The 24,467-nt window shown below is 38.8% G+C and overlaps 1 protein-coding gene across 2 annotated transcripts in view; it reads left to right on the top strand.

Annotated features, from left to right (window-relative positions):
- LOC133643496 (cadherin-22-like) overlaps positions 1–24,467 on the top strand; it is a 1,271,581-nt gene that overhangs the window by 1,204,603 nt on the left and 42,511 nt on the right. For both annotated transcript variants that reach the window (XM_062038118.1, XM_062038117.1), the window contains exon 13: positions 15,596–15,713. In XM_062038118.1, the coding sequence (XP_061894102.1) occupies positions 15,596–15,713 (118 nt within the window). The remainder of the gene's footprint in view (positions 1–15,595; positions 15,714–24,467) is intronic.

The following is a 24,467-nucleotide window of genomic DNA, read 5'->3' as shown; positions in this document are numbered from 1 at the left end:
TTGAATAGCCGCAGGGGCGCTAATTAATTTAAAACCTCTTCTCACTCCTGCACTTACCAAAAGCATGCAGGATGGGCAAGCATGCGCAAATTATTTTAAAACCTCTTCTCACTCCGGCGCTTACCTTATCATGAAAAGCACATTTAATCAAAAAAAAACATTATTATGGGCTTACCTTTACTTATAAATGATGTCCTTTTGCAGCTGCTTCTGATCAAAGGCAGTCTTCCTTATCTTTCTTCAGTTTTAAAAGTCTCTGGAGATATTCCTTAAATTATTACCTCCTGCTTCGATTGGAAGTCCAGTTTAGAAAACTGTTTTATTTTACATATGTAATCCTCCATGTTAAAAGTGCAAGCAAACGATTGCGGCTCACGCATGCTGCTGGTTGTCTTCTTCTGCAGCACCGGTCTTCTGCGGTACTGGTAGTCGCAAGAAGGATCACTAGCGCCCTCTACCACCAGGAGGCGGGAGTCATTTAATGACTCATATTTGACCCTGCGGAAGTGCCAAGCATGCGCTGATTATTTTGCGAAACGAGTTTGACCCGGCTGTAATTCTAGGCAGGCGAATACTATATTCCCGGCGGCAATTCAAGGAAATACGGTAAGAGGCCGAGCCCAACTCCTGAAAAACAACCCCACACCATAATTCCTCCTCCACCAAATTTCACACTCGGCACAATGTAGTCCGAAATGTAGCGTTCTCCTGTTAACCTCCAAACCCAGACTCGTCCATCAGATTGCCAGATGGATAAGCGTGATTCATCACTCCAGCTCTAGAGTCCAGTGGTGACAATCATTTACACCACTGCATCCGACGCTTTGCATTAGACTTGGTGATGTATGGCTTAGATGCAGCTGCTCGGCCATGGAAACCCATTCCATGAAGCTCTCTGCGTACTGTACGTGGGCTAATTGGAAGGTCACGTGAAGTTTGGAGCTCTGTAGCAACTGACTGTGCAGAAAGTCTTCGCACTATGCGCTTCAGCATCCACTGACCCCTCTCTGTCAGTTTACGTGGCCTACCACTAGGTGGCTGAGTTGCTGTTGTTCCCAAATTCTTCCATTTTCTTATAATAAAGCCGACAGTTGACTTTGGAATATTTAGGAGCGAGGAAATTTCACGACTGGATTTGTTGCACAGGTGGCATCCTATGACAGTTCCACGCTGGAAATCACTGAAAGCGGCCCATTCTTTCACAAATGTTTGTAGAAACAGTCTCCATGCCTAAGTGCTTGATTTTATACACCTGTGGCCGGGCCAAGTGATTAGGACACCGTATTCTGATCATTTGGATGGGTCGCCAAATACTTCTGGCAATATAGTGTATATTTACTATCCACTGGTAATGAGTTGTTGATGGTAGTATCATAGTCTGGGGGTGCAAGAGTCCTGCCGGCAACAGGAAACTTGCGGTTGATTGAGGGGGAATATGATTACCAACGTGTGCTGTGACATCATCTCCCTTGGGAAAATAGTTTTCCAACATAATAAGGAGTCAGAACTTGGGATGTCCGATAATGGCTTTTTTGCCGATATCCGATATTCCGATATTGTCCAACTCTTAAGTACCGATACCGATATATACAGTCGTGGAATTAACACATTATTATGCCTAATTTGGACAACCAGGTATGGTAAAGATAAGGTCCTTTTTCAAAAAATGAATAAAATAAAATAAGATAAATAAATGAAAAACATTTTCTTGAATAAAAAAGAAAGTAAAAAAATATAAAAACAGTTACATAGAAACTTGTAATTAATGAAAATTAGTCAAATTAACTGTTAAAGGTTAGTATTATTAGTGGAGCAGCAGCACGCACAATCATGTGTGCTTACGGACTGTATCCCTTGCAGACTGTATTGATCTATATTGATATATAATGTAGGAAGCAGAACATTAATAACGGAAAGAAACAACCCTTTTGTGTGAATGAGTGTAAATGGGGGAGGGAGGTTTTTTGGGTTGGTGTACTAATTGTAAGTGTATCTTGTGTTTTTTATGTTGATTTAATTTTTTTAAAAAAAGAATTAAAAAAAAAAAAAGATACCGATAATAAAAAAAAAACGATACCGATAATTTCCGATATTACATTTTAAAGCATTTATCGGACATCTCTAGTCAAAACACATCTCCAAGACAACCATTGCCTTGTTGGCACGTTCTTTCTGACGTCACTTCCTGTCCGAACTCAGTTTGTAAACAATCAATGAGTCCACACAAAGCTAAGAGCCAGATATTCAAGAAAAACAAGGCGCACATACCTGTGTAAAAAATTGTCCGAGGAGGGGAACCTTAAAAGATGGTTTAGTGTGGCTAACACGATGCTTAGGCTAAATAATTATTCGTTTAAGTGGTTATCCGGCTTAGTGTAGACATAGCCTCCGAAAAGTAGCGTCAGATTTACCGCCCGTCCGAGCACCCACTGGCAGAAATGTAGATCAGCGCCTCTGATTTAACCTAAGCACCGTGTCAGCCACACTAAATCATCGTTTAAGGTTCCCCTCCTTGGATAATTTTTTACACGGGTAAGTACTCTGTGTATTTGTTGAATCTCCGGCTCTAAGCTTTGTATGGACTCATTGATCGTTTACTAACTGAGTTGGGAGAGGAAGTGACGCCAGAAAGACCGCGCCCCACACAGGAAGTGATGTCAGAAAGAACGCGCCACAGCCAGCTTCATAATAAAGCGGTTTCGTAACTCGGCGCTAACCACTGGAAATATGGAGGCGAGTCATCCAGACATGCCCGTGTTTTTCCTTCCGTCTGTACAGACGCTTGTGGAAATCACACATGAATACCTTAAGAGAAAGCGATTGCAGCTATTTGGGATACAACACTTCTAAGATGGCAAGAGAACTTTCCAATGTCCAGGTCAGCTGTGATTCTACTTTCCGAAAAACTTTGTCCATTTGTCGAAGGAGAGACAACGAGAATGTGAGCTCCCATGATGTGATAAAAAAGGTAGCGTGTGCTTTGTATTACCCGGCCGACGAGGGAAGACTAAGGAAAACAGCGAATGCTTTTAGACTTGCAAAGCAGACTGTATCAGTTATTGTCCGCCATGTATGTCGCGGACTCAACGTCTAGGTCCAGAGTATATAAAGTCACCAAGAAGGAATGGACAATGAAGGTGAAGGCAAAAGAGTGAGGAGTGTCCTGACCAGATATCTAGATCCCTAGATTGATTGATGTAAAATATTCTTTATCACATTGTTTACTTTCACGTGTCCATTAAAGATTTGATTAATTTATGATGTCTCAGGTGTGATTAAATACAATAGGGCCCCACAGCACACTGGATTCCAGTTAATTGAAATACCACAACACTGGATATTGTTCAGATAAGTAGAATTTATTTAAGAACTTGCACACAAAGCAACACTGGAGGTGACTATGACGTGCGCATTTTCCGTGCATGCGTGCTAGTTTGCGTTGCGCCGGCGGACGGAGGGGGGGAGGGGGTCTTAAAGGCCTACTGAAAGCCACTACTAGCGACCACGCAGTCTGATAGTTTATATATCAATGATGAAATCTTAACATTATAACACATGCCAATACGGCCGGGTTAACTTATAAAGTGACATTTTAAATTTGCCGCTAAACTTCCGGTTCGAAACGCCTCTGAGGATGACGTATGCGTGTGACGTAGCCCGGCGAACACGGGTATGCCTTCCACATTGAAGCCAATACGAAAAAGCTCTGTTTTCATTTCATAATTCCACAGTATTCTGGACATCTGTGTTCGTGAATCTGTTGCAATCATGTTCATTGCATTATGGAGAAGGAAGCTGAGCAAGCAAAGAAGAAAGTTGTTGGTGCGAAATGGACGTATTTTTCGAACGTAGTCAGCCACAACAGTACACAGCCGGCGCTTCTTTGTTTACATTCCCGGAAGATGCAGTCAAGATGGAAGAACTCGGATAACAGAGACTCTAACCAGGAGGACTTTTGACTTGGATACACAGACGCCTGTAGAGAACTGGGACAACACAGACTCTTACCAGGATTACTTTGATTTGGATGACAAAGACGCAGACGTGCTACTGTGAGTATGCAGCTTTGGCTTCTAAACATTTGATCGCTTGACCGGTTGAAAAAGGTATGATGAAAATCTAGTTGAACTTTGAGGGCTATACTCACTTTTGGGAGATACTAGAGACCAAACTCACACTGAGATGCTGCGTGATTTTACCCATTCCTCCGCCCACCACTTGGTATTTCCCCTGACTCAAATGCGTAAGGACAGATATCATATAGCGCCATGTGTGCGGCAAAGAGGGCCGGGTGGAAAGCCAAATACTAAGTACGACCCCCTGAAGGTAACACGGACCTGTCAGCTCGGCTCTGCCGTCTCATTTTGGCCGAGTGGGCCACAGCGACAGATCCGGCCTCAGTTTAGCCCGCAAACATCCTGCTGATGGCTCCGTATTTTAGTACAAAATAAATGTTAGGCCTGTCTGAAACCTACACATCACTCTGTGTACGTGAGGCGCGGCGTTTAATAGCCAAACTGAGGGTGTGCGACATTCCCGTAGAAACACAAACCAGCACACTCAAAATGTGGATACGGCTAACAGAACCAATACCTTTCAGGTTCTAATGATAAATACTGATGTATTGGATAGTGACATATTTTGCTTTGAATAAACTTTTTCCACTGAGGGCCGCATTCTGAAAAATCAAAGCGAGCGGGGGCCATTTTGATATTTTTTATTTTAAAAACCAATACAATATATGTATAAAAAAATATACATTTAGGCCTCCACTCAGGCTTGATCCCGGGGACCCCAAAGGGTTTTGGTCAAAAAAATATAAAAAATGTGTCATTATTCAGTATTATTATTTGTATTATTATTCAAGTTTTAAATCTCTAGATCAACATTAGGTCTATCTGTCAATATAACGCTTTTAAATATTTAAGTTGTATGCTCTTGTTGTCCAAAAAAACCCTGTTTTTTTAATGGAAAAAAATACAAAATATGCAATATTTTCACACAATAAAATTTTGAAGTGGAATATTTGAGATTATATTATAATTGGAGACTTAAAAAGGTCAATAACTCATAACAACATTGATTTTAATTCATTATTATTTTTTGAGCAATGAAACTTAAAAACAAATCACACTGAAATTATTGGGGATCCAAATAATTATAGTGTTAAAAAATATATATTTTTTTTTTTTACTGTTTACTTTTAACACAATAATCTCGAGATCAACTTCAGATCCATCCGTCAATTGTACGTTTTATTGTTGTTTATGTTTTTCGTTTGATCGTTTCAGGCCCTTTAAAAAAACAGCTCAGTTTTTTATATGGCAAACACAAAATATGCAACATTTTCCCCCAAAAATATCTCAAATGTGACGTAATTGGAGCCTTGAATAGGTCAATAATTCATAATGACATTGATTTTGATTCATTATTATTTTTTAAAGAAAGAAACAGCCTGCATGGCAGCTTTGTGTTATTAGAGTAAACATTGCAACATTTTCTTGTTACATTTCACCTGTCATGTTTTTCATTTTTTTCAATCGTATTTTTAAAATGTGCCGTGGGGCCGTTAAAAAATGACCTGCGGGCCACAAATGGCCCCCGGGCCACGCTTTGGACACCCCTGGAATAAACAATAATGACTAAAATGTCAATTCACTTGAAAATTACAAACAACGAAAACATATCTCCCAAAATGACATGACTTTTGACTACAGATGTCCGATAATGGCTTTTTTGCTGATATCCGATGTCCTACTCTTAATTACTGATTCCGATATCAACCGATACCGATATATACAGTCGTGGAATTAACACATTATTATGCCTAATTTTGTTGTGATGCCCCGCTGGATGCATTAAACAATGTAACTTTACCATAAATTGACTAACGTGGACCCAGACTTAAACAAGTTGAAAAACTTATACGGGTGTTACCATTTAGTGGTCAATTGTACGGAATATGTACTGTACTGTGCAATCTACGAATACAAGTTTCAATCAATCAATCAAAAGTGTCCCGGAATAGTTAGTGCTGCAAGGGGTTCTGGGTATTTTTTATGTTGTGTCACGATGCGGATGTTCTCCCGAAATGTGTTTGTCTTTCTTGTTTGGTGTGGGTTCACAGTGTGGCGCATATTTGTAACAGTGTTAAAGTTGTTTATACGGTTCACCCTCAGTGTGACCTGTATGGCTGTTGATCAAGTATGCCTTGCATTCACTTATGTGTGTTGTAAAAGCCGCATATATTATGTGGCTGGGCCGGCACGCTGGATGTATGGAGGAAAAGCGGACGTGACGACAGGTTGTAGAGGACGTTGAAGGCACGCCCCCAATAATATTGTCCGGGTGGAAATCGGGAGAATGGTTGCCCCGGGAGATTTTCGGGAGGGGCACTGAAATTCAGGAGTCTCCCGGGAAAATTGGGAGGTTGAAACCGATACCAATAATTTCCGATATTCCATTTTAAAGCATTTATCGGCCGATAAGTTCGGCAGGCCGATAGTATCGGACATCTCTACTTTAGACCTTCGCTACTTTGCCGTGTCAGAAACACTAAAAACCACATGGTTCCAAAAAAAGCTCCTATTAACATCTCTATTCAATTTAACTCAGCGTCACTTACATGTAGGGTTGTACGGTATACCGGTATTAGCATAGTACCACGATACTAATGAATCATATTCGGTGCTATACCGCCTCTGAAAAGTACCGGTCCTCCACCCCCACGCGCCCCCGTCATCGTCACGTCATTGCTGGTTTACGAGCAGAAGAGCATGTTCGGCAGCGCACAATCACGGAGTACTTACAAGCAGACACAATGTGTAGACAGAAAAGGAAGAACGGACGCATTTTGGCCTAAAAACTAAGGATAAAGGTGAAGTTATAACACTGAAACGCCCTCAGGAAGAGGTCCTTTAAGACGTGGCTAGCGAGCTAGCGGCTAAAGACCAGCCGCAGTCGGCAGTGTTTTAGCTACTTCTAAATCACTAATCCTCGCCTCCGTGGCGACAAATAAAGTAAGTTTCTTACAAGTATAATCCCTGCAGGACGAGGAATAGCTAAACATGCTTCACTACACACCGGCATCAATATGTAAACAAAGGCCATTGGTGGATCTACACCTAACATCCTTTGTAATGATACCAAGTACAGGGGCGTATCTAGTCGATACTACTATGATTACATCAATATTTTTTGGCATCACAACATCTTCTTTTGGTTTTTTTTTAATGTATATTATGTTTATAAACTTAGTACATATGTCACATGACACATGAGGACTTTGAGTATGACCAATGTATGGTCCTGTAACGACTTGGTATCGGATTGATACCCAAATTTGTGGTATCATCCAAAACTAATGAAAAGCTTGCAGACAACAGAAGAATACATTATTATTAAATTTTAACAGAAGTGTAGATAGAACATGTTAAAAGAGAAAGGAAGCAGATATTAACAGTAAATGAACAAGTAGATTAATAATCCATGTTTACAGTTTGTCCCTGACAAAATAATAGAATGACAAATGACACAATATGTTACTGCATATGTCAGTATACTAATTAGGAGCCTTTGTTTGCTTACTTACTACTAAAAGACAAGTTGTCTACTGTATTCACTATTTTTTTTAAGGACAAACTTGCAATAAGAAACATATGTTTAACATACCCTAAGATTTTTTGTTAAAATAAAGCCAATAATGCCATTTTTTGTGGTCCCCTTTATTTAGAAAAGTATCGAAAAAGTATCGAAATCATTTTGGTACCAGTACCAAAATATTGATATCTGGACAACACCACTTACATGTAAACTCATCCAGGTTACGCTTGCTGTTGATATTTACCATGAACCCACCAGGGGTATTAATGCTGACTGAGCAGTTTGCTGTTACAACTTAGGTTCTGTTGCATCTGTGCTGTCTAAATCAATGTCGTCGAAGAAAGCTACATTTCTGTTTCCCTTTCCCAATTCGTCATGCCTTCCAAAACATTGTTACTGTCTAAAAATGAAATTGTTTTAACATGTAATGAGTCTTCACATTTCGGAAATAACAGCCTCACTTCAATTATTGCCCGCTTCCAATTAACGGCTCGTCTTCTGAGGTTTCAGCAAATAAACCTTTTTTACGTTACGTATTTATTTGTTACCGCACTGTAGTGCACTGCAAAAAGTCAGTGTTCAAAAACAAGAAAAAATAACACAAAAATGAGGGGTATTTTATTTGAATTAAGCACAATTATCTGCCAATAGAACAAGAACATTTGTCTTGTCAAGACTTTTCAAAACAAGTAAAATTAGCTAACCTCAATGAACCCAAAAATACCTTAAAATAAGTATATTCTCACTAATAACAACTGCACGTTTCTCGGTAGAAAAAAAAAGGGACCTTTTTGCTCAATATGTTGAAAAATATTCTTAAATTAAGTAAATGCAAGTGCCATTATCTTGACATAATGATATGCGCTTGGCATTACATTTCTTGAAACCAGCAAACTTATACTAAAAACTAATTTATTCTTCTTAATGGAAAGGCAACAAGGCAAGCGATTGTTACTCTCGGGGTCTCCTAGCCGCTCAGGCAAATCATATGGTTTAAAAATGCATTTTTCCATCGACAACTTGACATCATCGCGCCAAGTGCGTGCTTTGTCTGTCAATTAGCGCGCATACACTACCGTTCAAAAGTTTGGGGTCCTTATTTTTCAATGAAGATAACTTTAAACTAGTCTTAACTTTGAAGAAGTACACCCTATACATTGCTAATGTGGTAAATGACTATTCTAGCTGCAAATGTCTGGTTTTTGGTGCAATATCTACATAGGTGTATAGAGGCCCATTTCCAGCAACTATCACTCCAGTGTTCTAATGGTACAATGTGTTTGCTCATTGGCTCAGAAGGCTAATTGATGATTAGAAAACCCTTGTGCAATCATGTTCACACATCTGAAAACAGTTTAGCTCGTTACAGAAGCTACAAAACTGACCTTCCTTTGAGCAGATTGAGTTTCTGGAGCATCACATTTGTGGGGTCAATTAAACGCTCAAAATGGCCAGAAAAAGAGAACTTTCATCTGAAACTCGAAAGTTTATTCTTGTTCTTAGAAATGAAGGCTATTCCACAAAATTATTTGGGTGACCCCAAACTTTTGAACGGTAGTGTATATACAGCCCAGCCCTTCGGCCAAATTTTTTTTAATTGTAATTTAGAGGAATTTACCTGAATGTGCATGAATTATTTCTGTTCAAAATTGTTAGAAATGTCACATGTTAAATGTTTAAATATTAACTGTCAGTTTACTGTACTGTGCCAACTGTACTACTATATGAGTACCTATTTTCTATTGTTTCATTGAAAATAAAACCAGCAAAGTCCATTTGGCTGTCATCTGTTTTAATTATGAGACACAATTGTGTCAAAATCAAGATTTTTTTTTTTCATGCTTGAAATAAGAAATTATTACTTTAAAAAAGTAGTTTTATACTTGTGAGTGTTGATGACACAGCTTTGCAACAGTTGATATTCTAGTTTCAAGCATGTTTTACTCAATATAGGTCATCAAATCTCAGCAACAGGCTGTAATATCTTACTGAGATCATTTAGGACCAAAAACACTTAAAACAAGTAAAACATTCTAACACAGGGGTCACCAACGTGGTGCCCGCGGGCACCAGGTAGCCCGTAAGGACCAGATGAGTAGCCCGCTGGCCCGTTCTAAAAATAGCTCAAATAGCAGCACTTACCAGTGAGCTGCCTCTATTTTTTAAATTGTATTTATTTCCTAGCAAGCTGGTCTCGCTTTGCTCGACATTTTTAATTCTAAGAGAGACAAAACTCAAATAGAATTTGAAAATCAAAGAAAATATGTTAAAGACTTGGTCTTCACTTGTTTAAATAAATTCATAATTTTTTTTTACTTTGCTTCTTATAACTTTCAGAAAGACAATTTTAGAGAAAAAATACAACCTTAAAAATGATTTTAGGATTTTTAAACACATTTACCTTTTTAATTCCTTCCTCTTCTTTCCTGACAATTTAAATCAATGTTCAAGTAAAAAAAATGTTTTTATTGTAAAGAATAATACATCAATTTTAATTTAATTCTTCATTTTAGCTTCTGTTTTTTCGATGAAGAATATTTGTGAAATATTTCTTCAAACTTATTATGATTAAAATTTAAAAAAAAAATTCTGGCAAATCTAGAAAATCTGTAGAATCAAATTTAAATCTTATTTCAAAGTCTTTTGAATTTATTTTAAAATTTTTGTTCTGGAAAATCTAGAAGAAATAATGATTTGTCTTTGTTAGAAATATAGCTTGGTCCAATTTGTTATATATTCTAACAAAGTGTAGATTGGATTTTAACCTATTTAAAACATGTCATCAAAATTCTAAAAATTAATCTTAATCAGGAAAAATTACTAATGTTCCATAAATTATTTTTTTAATTTTTTCAAAAATATTCAAATTAGCTAGTTTTTCTCTTCTTTTTGTCGGTTGAATTTTGAATTTTAAAGAGTTGAAATTGAAGATAAACTATGTTTCAAAATTTAATTGTCATTTTTTTCATGTTTTCTCCTCTTTTGAACCGTTCAATTAAGTGTAAATATCATCAATTATTAATAATAACATAGAGTTAAAGGTAAATTGAGCAAGTTGGCTATTTCCGGCAATTTATTGAAGTGTGTATCAAACTGGTAGCCCTTCACATTAATCAGTACCCAAGAAGTAGCTCTTGGTTTCAAAAAGGTTGCTGACCCCTGTTCTAACATAAAATCTGCTTAGTGAGAAGAATTATCTTATCAGACAGAAAATAAGCAAATTTAACCCTTACTTGAGATATTTAATCTTACGTAGATTGCAGTTTTTGCAGTGTAGTCCGTACGATGATGTAGAATGCCGCCTTCCTCTCACATCACCTTGACCGGCCAGACATCTCTTTAAGTATCTCCCTTAACTTTGCAGTCGCACATGAGATTTAAGGGGGTCAAGAAAAGGGGTCTGCTACATAGAAAAATAATTAGGTGATTCTGCTTGAGGGTGCTCGATTGGTTGCTCAATAAACTCTCACACACTCCTCCACGTCTTCATCCTCCTCCGTCACCTCCACGCTTCGGTCCAAGTCCACCTGCTGAGGACTCCGACACTGAACACAGATCAAGGCTCACTTCCTACAACTTCTTATTTCTTCCAAAATATATTGGTACATTCATCCCTCGGTTGGAGATAAAGCTCCTGCTTATGGTTCTGTTTTTTTTCTTCTTCTTCCTATTACCTTCAAAATTACATGAACCTGAAAGGGCTCTTTGAAGGGTGGTGAAAAGATGAGCTCAGTTCTGTTTTGGTATATACTTCTTTAGTTCTGATGGCTCACATAGGATTAGCTGGATGTGCTCGAGTCTGTTGTTTTGGGGTTTTTTTTTGCAAGAGTTTGGCTTGCAATGAGGATTCCCTGAATTGAATGAGTTTGTCACAGGGAATAGATAGTCACAGTTATCATAGTCGTCAATCACAATATTCCAGACCAGGGTGTGATAGCATATTGCTGGGTATTGTGGCCAAACAGCTACATTTTTGTTTCATATGACATCACATGGACAAAGATAAGACCTTCTGTGGTCAGATGAAACAAAAATTGAGCTGTTTGGCCACAATACCCAACAATATGTTTGGAGGAGAAAATCCCAGGAACACCACACCTACTGTCAGGCATGGTGGTGGTAGTATTATGCTCTGGGACTGTTTTGCTGCCAATGGAACTGGCGCTTTACAGAGAGTAAATGGGACAATGAAAAAGGAGGATTACCTCCAAATTCTTCAGGACAACCTAAAATCATCAGCCCGGAGGTTGGGTCTTGGGCGCAGTTGGGTGTTCCAACAGGACAATTACCCCAAACACACGTCAAAAGTGGTAAAGGGATGGCTAAATCAGGCTAGAATTAAAGTTTTAGAATCAATCAATGTTTATTTATGTAGCCCTAAATCACAAGTGTCTCAAAGGGCTGCACAAGCCACAACGACATCCTCGGTACAGAGCCCACATTCGGGCAAGGAAAAACTCACCCTAGTGGGACGTCGATGTGAATGACTATGAGAACCGCATATGTGGGTAACACCCCCCCTCTAGAGGAGACCGAAAGCAATGGATGTCGAGTGGGTCTGACATAATTGTGAAAGTCCAGTCCACAGTGGATCCAATACATCAGCGAGAGTCCAGTCCATAGTGGGGCCAGCAGGAAACCGTCCCGAGCAGAGATGTCCCCAACCGATGCACAGGCTAGCGGTCCACCCGGGGTCCCGACTCTGGACAGCCAGCACTTCATCCATGGCCACCGGACCTGTGCAACTCCCACTCCCCAAGGGAGAGGGGAGCAGAGGAGAGAAGAAAAGAAACGGCAGATCAACTGGTCTAAAAAAGGGGGTCTATTTAAAGCAGGGGTGGGCAATTAATTTTTACCGGGGGCCGCATGAGGGCCACTTCCACAATATTTCAATTAAATTTTGCTCAATATTATTTTTGATATATACCGTAAGATAAATAATAATAATAATAATAATTAATAATAATAGTAATACTTCAACATAGTGTGTGTAACAGCATTCCATGACTAATATAAATAAATTAACATTAATAATAAATGACAGTAAAATAAGCACACGTATGACTGAGGAGTCATAGTGTAACTTTGTGTGGTGTTTGAGTTGTCCGACTTTTTGTGTGGCCATAAACGCACCAGTGGCTTAGTGCTATGCGTGTTGGTGACAGATGACAAGTTGCTTTTGGCCTGGTTTGTACGGCAGAAAATGACTAGTTTTTTCCAGATAGAAGTGTTTTATTCATGTTTTTGGTGTGGTTATGTCCGAATATAAACAGTTTTGCTCAATAAAGTGATCGATATAATTCCTGTCCTCGAAACATCTCGATAGACGTTACAATAATTGAACGGTGTTCAATTGAACGGTGTTGACGAACACCGTTAGGGCCGCTTGTTGTCACTGTCACTCAAAGTTGCATTGCAAAATTATATAGAATAAATATGTTTATTTTGTTTAGAATTCAGATGGGATTTGATTTGGCGCGCGGCATATATTTGCTGCGCGCAGCGGACGCTTGAGCAGTGCGCAATTGCGCAGGCGCGCACCTTAGAGGGAACGTTGCTTGGCAGTCCATGTCTTGTTGGAAACACGCCATTCCTCATCAACTTTTCTCTTTTTAGCGTCTCGGGTGTAAACCGTGCATCACTTGTCGCTGCATGTGCACCTTCACTCGCAGGTTACACACAGACACACGCCCATGAATAATACTTTTCAAAATAAAAGCAGCACAGTTGTATTGCGCGCACGACATAGATGTTTTTTCAACTGTATTTTGTCATTTGCGATTGCAGCTGTTCACATTCACTCACAATCACGCACACGCATACGTCCACACGGAAGTAATACAAATAACGATTTTCAAAACAAAAGCAGCACCGTTGTATTGCACACTCGACATACTTTTTTAAATGTATTTTGTAATTTATAATTGGCCTCACGCGGGCCGGACAGGGACGCACAAAGGGCCGGATGTGGCCCGCGGGCCGCAGAATGCCCAGGTCTGATTTAAAGGCTAGAGCAGGGGTCACCAACGTGGTGCCCGCGGGCACCAGGTAGCCCGTAAGGACTAGATGAGTAGCCCGCCGGCCTGTTCTAAAAATAGCTCAAATAGCAGCACTTACCAGTGAGCTGCATCTATTGTTTTTATTTGTTTTATTTACTAGCAAGCTGGTCTCGCTTTGCCCAACATTTTTAATTCTAAGAGAGACAAAACTCAAATAGAATTTGAAAATCCAAGAAAATATTTTAAAGACTTGGTCTTCACTTGTTTAAATAAATTCATTAATTTTTTTACTTTGCTTCTTATAACTTTCAGAAAGACAATTTTAGAGAAAAAATACAACCTTAAAAATGATTTTAGGATTTTTAAACACATACCTTTTTACCTTTTAAATTCCTTCCTTTTCTTTCCTGACAATTTAAATCAATGTTCAAGTAAATTTATTTTTTTTATTGTAAAGAATAATAAATACATTTTAATTTAATTCTTCATTTTAGCTTCTGTTTTTTCGACGAGGAATATTTGTGAAATATTTCTTCAAACGTATTATGATTAAAATTCAAAAAAATTATTCTGGCAAATCTAGAAAATCTGTAGAATGAAATGTAAATCTTATTTCAAAGTCTTTTGAATTTATTTTAAAATGTTTGTTCTGGAAAATCTAGAAGAATTAATGATTTGTCTTTGTTAGAAATATAGCTTGGTCCAATTTGTTATATATTCTAACAAAGTGTAGATTGGATTTTAACCTATTTAAAACATGTCATCAAACTTCTAAAATTAATCTTAATCAGGAAAAATGACTAATGATGTTCCATAAATTCTTTTTTTAAGTTTTTGTCTTCTTTTTTTCGGTTGAATTTTGAATTTTAAAGAGTCGAAATTGAAGATAAACTATGTTTCAAAATTTAATTGTAATTTTTTTCGTGGTTTCTCCTCTATTAAACCGTTCAATTAAGTGTAAATATAATTAATTATTGAAAACAACATAGAGTTAAAGGTAAATTGACCAAATTGGCTATTTCTGGCAATTTATTTAAGTGCGTATCAAACTGGTAGCCCTTCGCATTAATCACTACCCAAGAAGTAGCTCTTGGTTTCAAAAAGGTTGGTGACCCCTGGGCTAGAGTATACAAATGAGTTTTAAGATGGGACTTAAATGTTTCTACTGAGGTAGCATCTCTAACTGACAAACATGGTGGAAAATAAATAAAACGTGATTTGACGACTAATCAGATTACATGCCAGCGTCCGAAACTCAACCCAGAGGGAGTTACAAATGTCCCATGGGGTGTGGTAACTTTTCCACATAACTCAGTGTTAGTGTGTTTTGTGTGCCCCCCCCCCACTCCCCCCCCCACATCACCCCCCCCCCCCCCCCCCCCCCCCCCCCCCCCAACCACCCCGAGAATGGATGTTATTGAGGTAAAAGTTAAGACAATCCACAGGCTTTTCATCCCTTTCTTTCGCCAGACATCAAAATGAGTGCTCCATGGTCCTTGTGTGAGGATCGGCTTGTGGTTATGTGTGATAGAGCCTGCAGAGAAGAGGGATGAATTGCCGCCGAGTGGCCCGTGCGACAGAAGCGAGCCTCTCCAGGGGACGTTTGATGTGTGCGGAGCTGGCGGTGAATCCTATCTCACCTCATTGTGTCCACGGTGACTCCTCCAAATTGGATCACAGTGGAGTTTTTATCTTTGAATGCGGGATCAGTCTCACCGTCGGAAGACTGCTGGACTAAACCCTGGCCCACGTCTCGGCGCCTCCATTTACATTTAAGTGACTAAGACAGCCCGTCTGAAGACGTCGGTGCCTTTATGTTCCTGAAAGCCTTTTTAGCGAAGCGGTTTTAATAGTTTACCCTGACTGGTGTCAAGATGGGGTTTTTTTTTAATAACTTGAAGTTTTTCAGCTGAACTTTCACTGAATGTCAAATAATGTGTCTGAACCCGACCATTGTACGACACCTGACCTTTGTTTCGCTGTTTCCTCCGCAGATAATTCACACCATCAGCGTGGTGGACAAAGACGAACCGCAGTCTGGACATCAGTTCTACTTCACGCTGGCCCCTGAAGCCTCCGGCAATCAACACTTCACCCTGTGGGATGTCAAAGGTGAGAGGCCATTGGGTAACTCAATGTGTAGGCGTTCTATAGTATGCCTGACCGACTGGTCTAGTCTATGTGTTGTTAATGGCCGTTCGCACATAGTTTCAAAGACTGCACTTGCTAGAAACCATCATAACTTCATGGATCAAATTCAAGTGCCAGATGGTGGAAGTCAAAAGCACTCTTCGGGGGGAAAAAGTACCGTCAGAACACACATCTTTCATCACTGGACTAAACCGCAACTGCACTGCAAAAATTGAAATCTAAGTAAGATTAAATATCTCAAATAAGGGTGATATTTGCTTATTTTCTGTCTGATAAGATAATTCTTCTCATTAAAGGCCTACTGAAAGCCACTACTACCGACCACGCAGTCTGATAGTTTATATATCAATGATGAAATCTTAACAAAGTGCAATTTTAAATTTCCCGCGAAACTTCCGGTTGAAAACGTCTATGTATGATGACGTATGCGCGTGACGTCAATGGTTGAAACGGAAGTATTCGGACACCATTGAATCCAATACAAAAAGCTCTGTTTTCATCGCAAAATTCCACAGTATTCTGGACATCTGTGTTGGTGAATCTTTTGCAATTTGTTTAATGAACAATGAAGACTGCAAAAAAGAAAGTTGTAGGTGGGATCGGTGTATTAGCGGCTGGCTGCAGCAACACAACCAGGAGGACTTTGACTTGGATAGCAGACGCGCTATCCGACGCTAGCCGCCGACCGCATCGATGATCGGGTGAAGTCCTTAGTCATTCCGTCGATCGCTGGAACGCAGGTGAGCGCGGGTGTTGATGAGCAGATGAGGGCTGGCTGGCGGAGGTGGATAGCTAATGTTTTTCGCATAGCTCTGTGACGTCCCATAGCTAAGTTAGCTTCAATGGCGTGGTTAGCAACAGCATTGTTAAGCTTCGCCAGGCTGGAAAGCATTAACCGTGTAGTTACATGTCCATGGTTTAATAGTATTGTTGATTTTCTGTCTATCCTTCCAGTCAGGGGTTTATTTCTTTTGTTTCTATCTGCAGTTAAGCCCGATGCTATCACGTTAGCTCCGTAGCTAAAGTGCTTCGCCGATGTATTGTCGTGGAGATAAAAGTCACTGTGAATGTCCATTTCGCGTTCTCGACCCTCATTTTCAAGAGGATATAGTATCCGAGGTGGTTTAAAATACAAATCCGTGATCCACAATAGAAAAAGGAGAAAGTGTGGAATCCAATGAACCCTTGTAGCTAAGTTACGGTCAGAGCGAAAAAAGACACGTCCTGCACTGCACTCTAGTCCTTCACTATCACGTTCCTCATCCACAAATCTTTCATCCTGGCTCAAATTAATGGGGTAATCGTTGATTTTTCGGTCCGAATCGCTCTCGCTGCTGGTGTAAACAATGGGGAAATGTGAGGAGCCTTTCAACCTGCGACGTCACGCTACTTCCGGTACAGGCAAGGCTTTTTTTTATCAGCGACCAAAAGTTGCAAACTTTATCATCGATGTTCTCTACTTAATCCTTTCAGCAAAAATATGGCAATATCGCAAAATGATCAAGTATGACACATAGAATGGATCTGCTATCCCCGTTTAAATAAAAACATTTCATTTCAGTAGGCCTTAAAGCAGATTTTATGTTAGAGTGTTTTACTTGTTCTAGGGGTTTTGGTCCTAAATGATCTCAGTGAGATATTACAGCTTGTAGCTGAGATTCTATGACCTATATTGAGTAAAACATGCTTGAAACTAGAATATCAAGTGTTGCAAAGCTGTGTCATCAACACTCACAAGTATATAACTACTTTTTTAAAGTAATAATTTCTTATTTCAAACTTGAAAAAAAAAATCATGATGCCGAGCGCATATCATTATGTCAAGATAATGGCACTAGCATTTACTTAATTTAAGAATATTTTTCAAAATATTGAGCAAAAAGTTCTCTTTTTTTTCTACCAAGAAAAGTGCACTTGTTATTAGCGAGTATATACTTATTTTAAGGTATTTTTGGGTTCATTGAGGTTAGCTAATTTTGCTTGTTTTGGAAAGTCTTGACAAGCCGAATTTTCTTGTTCTATTGGCAGATAATTTTGCTTAGTTCAAATAAAATACCCCTAATTTTTGTATTTTTTTCTTGTTTTTGAAAACTGACTTTTTGCAGTGTGGTGAAACTCTCCAAGCAAACAACTAAAAATCCTGCTATAAAAAAAACTTGTATATTCAGTTGTGCTTTAAGCTACAAAAACACATTGTTCCCTCAAGCTTCACGATATGATCAGAGGTGGGTAGAGAAGCCAATAATTGTACTCAGGTAAGAGTACCGTTACTTTAGAGTAGGGGTCAGCAACCAAAATTGTTCAAAGAGCCTTATTGGACCAAAAATACAAAAAAACTAATCTGTCTGGAGCTGCAAAAAATTTTAAAAGCCGTATATAAGTGTTATAATGAAGGCAACACATGACGTAAGTGTCTATATTAGCTATAATAGCCTACTATCAAAATGACTACGTGTCGCAGGCTGAAGCAAATCTTCCTTGACAGAAATGTTGTTTATTCTACACATTTTTACAACATTAGAAAGCCTTAGTAAATCAGAGGCTACTCAGAAAGTGAGATAACTCCTGGAATTTACTGGCTTTTAATGGCCAAAGGTATAGATGTTTGTGTCCAAGTTAAAGGAATTTGCAGGCTGTCTTATTTTAATAGATTTATTACAATCTTTGGCAATTTAGGTAAGGTTTGCTGTGGTCTGGAACAACATGGCACACAAACAACTATCTGAAATGCAGCCAATATTACATATAGATAATGTGTCATGAGACATGCACAACTAAATGATATACAAAGAGGATGCAAGTTAAGGATGTTAAATGAGCTCTAATATACCTACAAACGAGGCATATTCAATCCAATCCAATCCACTTTATTTATATAGCACATTTAAACAACAAGAATGTTTCCAAAGTGCTGCACAGCCATGTTAAAAACAATATTAAAAACAATATTATGCTCCACCACTGACTGAATAAAAACAAAAAATGAATAAATATAAAACCAATATAAAAACAATATAAAAATAAATATGATTAAAAACGATTTTAAAGGGTAAAACCAAATAAAACAGTAAATAGAAATCAAAATTTATAAAAAAGAAAACACAGAGGACAACAGAGGACAGAAGACCACACAACTCACGTAGTGTTAAAAGCCAAAGAATAAAAGTGGGTCTTAAGACGAGACTTAAAACACTCCACTGTGGAAGCAGTTTGAACATGATGATGTGATATGTACATACAGCTAGCCTAAATAGCACGCTAGCCTTGATTAGCTTGCAGTCATGCAGTGACCAAGTACGCCTGATTAGCACTCCAACAAGTCAATAACATCAACAAAGCGCACCTTTGTGCATTCACGCACAGCATAAAATGTTTGGTGGACAAAATGAGACAAGGGAGTGGAAGATTTGACATGTAAACAAACTGTTGCGTCATAGTCCACACTACGGTGAGTTCAGGAACCGCCGAAATTAGTAGGACAAAACAATGTTCACCAATTGCTCTCATCAGTGAAGCATACACACAAACATATTAAACAGTGGTAGTTCTAACAATTGGGAAGGTTTGTCCTCAAACAAAAAACATACTAAAAACAAGATTTTCCCCCCCATCTTTTTTCATTTTCAATCCTTTTTTGAAAATGCTCCAGGGAGCCACTAGGGCGGCACTAAAGAGCCGCATGCGGCTGACCCTCGCTTTAGAGCAGGGGTCTCAAACTCAATTTACCTGGGGGCCACTGGATGCAGAAACTGGGTGAGGCTGAGCCGCAAGAAAAGATTTCTTAAAAAAATAAATCCACTGTAATGATACGGAAGAGTTAGGGCTGCATGGGATTCTGGGTATTTGTTCTGTTGTGTTTATGTTGTGTTACGGTGCGGATGTTCTCCCGAAATGTGTTTGTCGGCCTTGTTTGGTGTGGGTTCACAGTGTGGTGCATATTTGTAACAGTGTTAAACTTGTTTATACGGCCACCCTCAGTGTGACCTGTGTGGCTGTTGATCAAGTATGTCTTGCAGTCACTTGCGTTTGTGTACAGAAGCCCAATACAACATGTGACTGGGCTGGCACGCTGTTTGTACAGGTTGTAGAGGGCACTAAAGGCAGTGACATCACGGCACACCCTTAATATTGTTGTTTGGGTGAAGACATTCGAGAGAATGGTTGCCTTGAAATTCGGGAGTCTACGGGAAAAATCGGGAGGGTTGGCAAGTATGACAATGTCAAGCGCCATTCATATAAAACTCGCGGGCCGCACTAACACAAAATTTTCATATTAAGGTGCGGGCCGCAAAATAACGTAATATGGCTCAAGCAAAAAGTTGAGTATGACCAAGTATTCAGTGAAAAAACTTCTCAAGTACAAAGTAACTGGTGACTAACCTTTGCTTTATTTATTTAGTATCTATTTCTTAAATGGTACTTACACACACCAACTACACACCGTTGTATCGTGCCTGTGCATACGTGTGAGGAACTGAGCGAGAGACCGCGCAGCATGTACCACAAAAGATGCACATTGCACAATCACGTATGACGTTATAACAGGGCTAATGCTAGCATGTTAGTATGTTTTAACTAGAGATGCCGATATATGCGTTAAAATGTAATATCGGAAATTATCGGTATCGTTTTTTTTATTATCGGTATGTTTTTTTTTTTTTTTTTTTTTTTTTTTTTTAAATTAAATCAACATAAAAAACACAAGATACACTTACAATTAGTGCACCAACCCAAAAAACCTCCCTCCCCTATTTACACTCATTCACACAAAAGGGTTGTTTCTTTCTGTTATTAATATTCTGCTTCCTACATTATATATCAATATATATCAATACAGTCTGCAAGGGATACAGTCCGTAAGCACACATGATTGTGCGTGCTGCTGGTCCACTAATAGTACTAACCTTTAACAGTTAATTTTACTAATTTTCATTCATTACTAGTTTCTATGTAACTGTTTTTATATTGTTGTACTTTCTTTTTTATTCAAGAAAATGTTTTTAATTTATTTATCTTATTTTACTAATTTTTTAAAAAAGTACCTTATCTTCACCATACCTGGTTGTCCAAATTAGGCATAATAATGTGTTAATTCCACGACTGCATATATCGGTTGATATCGGTATCGGTTGATATCGGTATCGGTAATTAAAGAGTTGGACAATATCGGAATATCGGATGTCGGCAAAAAGCCATTATCGGACATCCCTAGTTTTAACTGTGCATAGCTAAAACATAAAAAAAACCACCTAAAACTTACCGCAACGTGTTGTCTTTAGTTGGAGGTGCATTTCTTGTAAGCTGAAATATCAACATTTGTACTGTCACAGATGACAGCGGATGATATAAATGTTTATTTTTTGCGAGTTTGTAATTCAACATTGATTGAAGAGGTCCCACACCGTAGTTATTATTATTTTGCCATTTTAAACAGTGCAGACGTGAAAAAGGAGTCAAACATCACAAGTTCAAGCCCGCTAGTTAGAGTCCGGCCCCGTACGACGACGACGTTCCCGTAACAAAGTGTGAGCGGCAGCCGGGCTAAATAAACGGCCGACAATTGACTTCCGCCAACTTCACACGGGGCGCGGTTTACGGTCACGTTGCGAATCCTTCGGCTCGTGTTGCGGAGCAAACCTGCGGGCAGATACCTCGTTTCGAGGCGTGGACTTAAGCCAATGTGACATGCGGCTAAATCAAGATTGATCTGACACCGGGGAAAATGTCACGGGAGCTACGGGGAAATGTCAGCGCGCCGAGGTAGCGAGGCCCGCTGTAGCCCCCGCACGCCGTCACCTGCGCGCGTGCACAAATAGTCAGGAAATAGCATCCCTCAAACTGCTTTTATACATGTAATATACACTATATTGCCAAAAGTATTTGGCCACCTGCCTTGACTCACATATGAACTTGAAGTGCCATCACATTCCTAACCCATAGGGTTCAATATGATGTGGGTCCACCTTTTGCAGCTATTACAGCTTCAACTCTTCTGGGAAGGCTGTCCACAAGGTTGCAGAGTGTGTTTATAGGAATTCTTCCAAAAGCGCATTGGTGAGGTCACACACTGATGTTGGTGGAGAAGGCCTGGCTCTCAGTCGCCGTTCTAATTCATCCCAAAGGTGTTCTATCGCAGTGGTCTCCAACCTTTTTGTAGCTGCGGACCGGTCAACGCTTGAAAATTTGTCCCACGGACAAAAAAAAAAAAAAAAAAAAATGTATTTATTTTTTACATAAATAAATACAATCATGTGTGCTTACGGACTGTATCCCTGCAGACTGTATTGATCTATATTGATATATAATGTATATATTGTGTTTTTTATGTTGATTTCTTAAAAAAAAATTTAATTTTTTATTTTTTTTATTTTTTTATTTTTTTAAATTTGTATTATTATTATTATTATAGAGGTTTATTTGAAATAGGGACAGATACAAAAACATAGACATCTGAAACTTGTGCGGCCCGGTGGTTGGGGACCACTGTTCTATCGGGTTCAGGTCAGGACTCTGTGCAGGCCAGTCAAGTTCATCCACACCAGACTCTGTCATCCATGTCTTTATGGACCTTGCCTTGTGCACTGGTGCACAGACATGTTGGAAGAGTTCCCACAAGGTTGGGAGCATGGAATTGTCCAAAATGTTTTGGTATCCTGGAGCATTCAAAGTTCCTTTCACTGGAACTAAGGGGCCAAGCCCAACTCCTGAAAAACAGCCCCACACCATAATTCCTCCTCCACCAAATTTCACATTCGGCACAATGCAGTCTGAAATGCACCGTTCTCTTGGCAACCTCCAAAACCAGAGTATTTAGGAGCGAGGAAATGTCACGACTGGATTTGTTGCACAGATGGCATCCTATGACAGTTCCACGCTGGAACCCACTGTTTAATATGTATGTATAATATAAGAGAGAATTTGGTGAACATTGTTTTGTCCTACTCATTTCGGGGGTTCTTGAACTCACCGTCGTGTGGACTGTGACGCAACAGTTTGTTTACATGTCAAATCTTCCACTCCCTTGTCTCATTCTGTCCACCAAACGTTTTATGCTGTGCGTGAATGCACAACAGTGCGCTTTGTTGATGTTATTGACTTGTTGGAGTGCTACTCAGGCATATTTGGTCACGGCTAATCAATGCTAACATGCTATTTAAGCTAGCCGTATGTACATGTCGCATCATTATGCCTCGTTTGTAGGTATATTTGAGCTCATTTAACTTCCTTTACTTTTATCCTCTTTGTATATCATTTAGTTGTGCATGTCTCATGACACATTATCTGTTTGTAATATTGGCTACATTTCAGATAGTTTGTGTGCCACGTTGTTCCAGACCACAGCAAACATTACCTAGCTTGCTAAAGATTGTAATAAATCTATTATAAGAAGACAGCCTGTCATTTCCTTTAACTTGGACACACACATATATACCTTTGGCCATTAAAAGCCAGTAATTTCTAGGAGTTATCTCACCTTCTGAGCAGCCTCTGATTTACTAATGTTTTCTAATGTTGTAAAAATGAGTAGAATAAATATTACATTTCAACATTTCTGTCAGCGAAGATTTGCTTCAGCTTGCGGCACATAGTCATTTTGATAGTAGGCTATTATAGCTCATATAGACACTTAAGTCATGTGTTGTCTTCATTATAAGACTTATATATGGCTTTTCATTTTTTGCGGCTCCAGGCAGATTAGTTTTTTGTATTTTTGGTCCAATATGGCTCTTTCAACATTTTGGTTTGACCTAGGTTTTGTATTTAGTTTTGTTCCTAGCATTTATTCTGTCCTTTGTGTTCATTTCTATTGCTAGGAGCCTTTTAGTTCACACACCTGTCTGTAGTAATGATTAGTGTTCCGGCCTCTTATCTTGTCGACCACCTTCCGGTAAATACCTGTGTCGCTGCTCACTTGACACAGGATTTTTGTTCGCTACACGTGACAGTTGCGTTTGCCTGTTTTTCACTCAAAAGACTTTATTGCTGTCCGTCACTGGTGACCATAACTTTGGTTACTGTTATGCTAGTTTCACGCTACAATCTTTTGTTTCTGCTTAGCATGTGGAAGCTAAGTAGTGTTGTCCCGATACCAATATTTTGGTTCCGGTACCAAAATTATTTCGATACTTTTCGGTACTTTTCTAAATAAAGGAGACTGCAAAAAATGGCATTATTGGCTTTATTTTAACAAAAAAAATCTTACAGTACATTAAACATATGTTTCTTATTGCAATTTTGTCCTCAAATAAAATAATGAACATACAAGACAACTTGTCTTTTATTAGTAAGTAAACAAACAAAGCCTCCTAATTTAGTCTGCTGACATATGCAGTAAAATATTGTGTCATTTTTTATTCTATTATTTTGTCCAAATTATTAAGGACAAGTGGTAGAAAATGAATTATTAATCTAATATCTGCTTACTTTCTCTTTTAACATGTTCTATCTACACTTCTGTCAAAATGTAATAATCACTTATTCTTCTGTTGTTTGATGCTTTACATTAGTTTTGGATGATACCACAAATGTGGTTATCAATCCGATACCAAGTCGTTACAGGATCATACATTGGTCATTTTTAAAGTCCTCATGTGTCCAGGGACATATTATCTGAGTTTATAAACATAATATAAATACAAATAAAAACGAAAGATGATGTTGTGATGCGTAACGTAATCATAGACTAGATACGTTCCTGTACTTGGTATCATTACA

This window comes from Entelurus aequoreus, linkage group LG26 (genome assembly GCF_033978785.1).
Source record: "Entelurus aequoreus isolate RoL-2023_Sb linkage group LG26, RoL_Eaeq_v1.1, whole genome shotgun sequence".
NCBI lineage: Eukaryota > Metazoa > Chordata > Actinopteri > Syngnathiformes > Syngnathidae > Entelurus > Entelurus aequoreus.
Note: the sequence above shows the minus strand (reverse complement) of the source record. Positions and strands in the feature narration are given on the sequence as shown.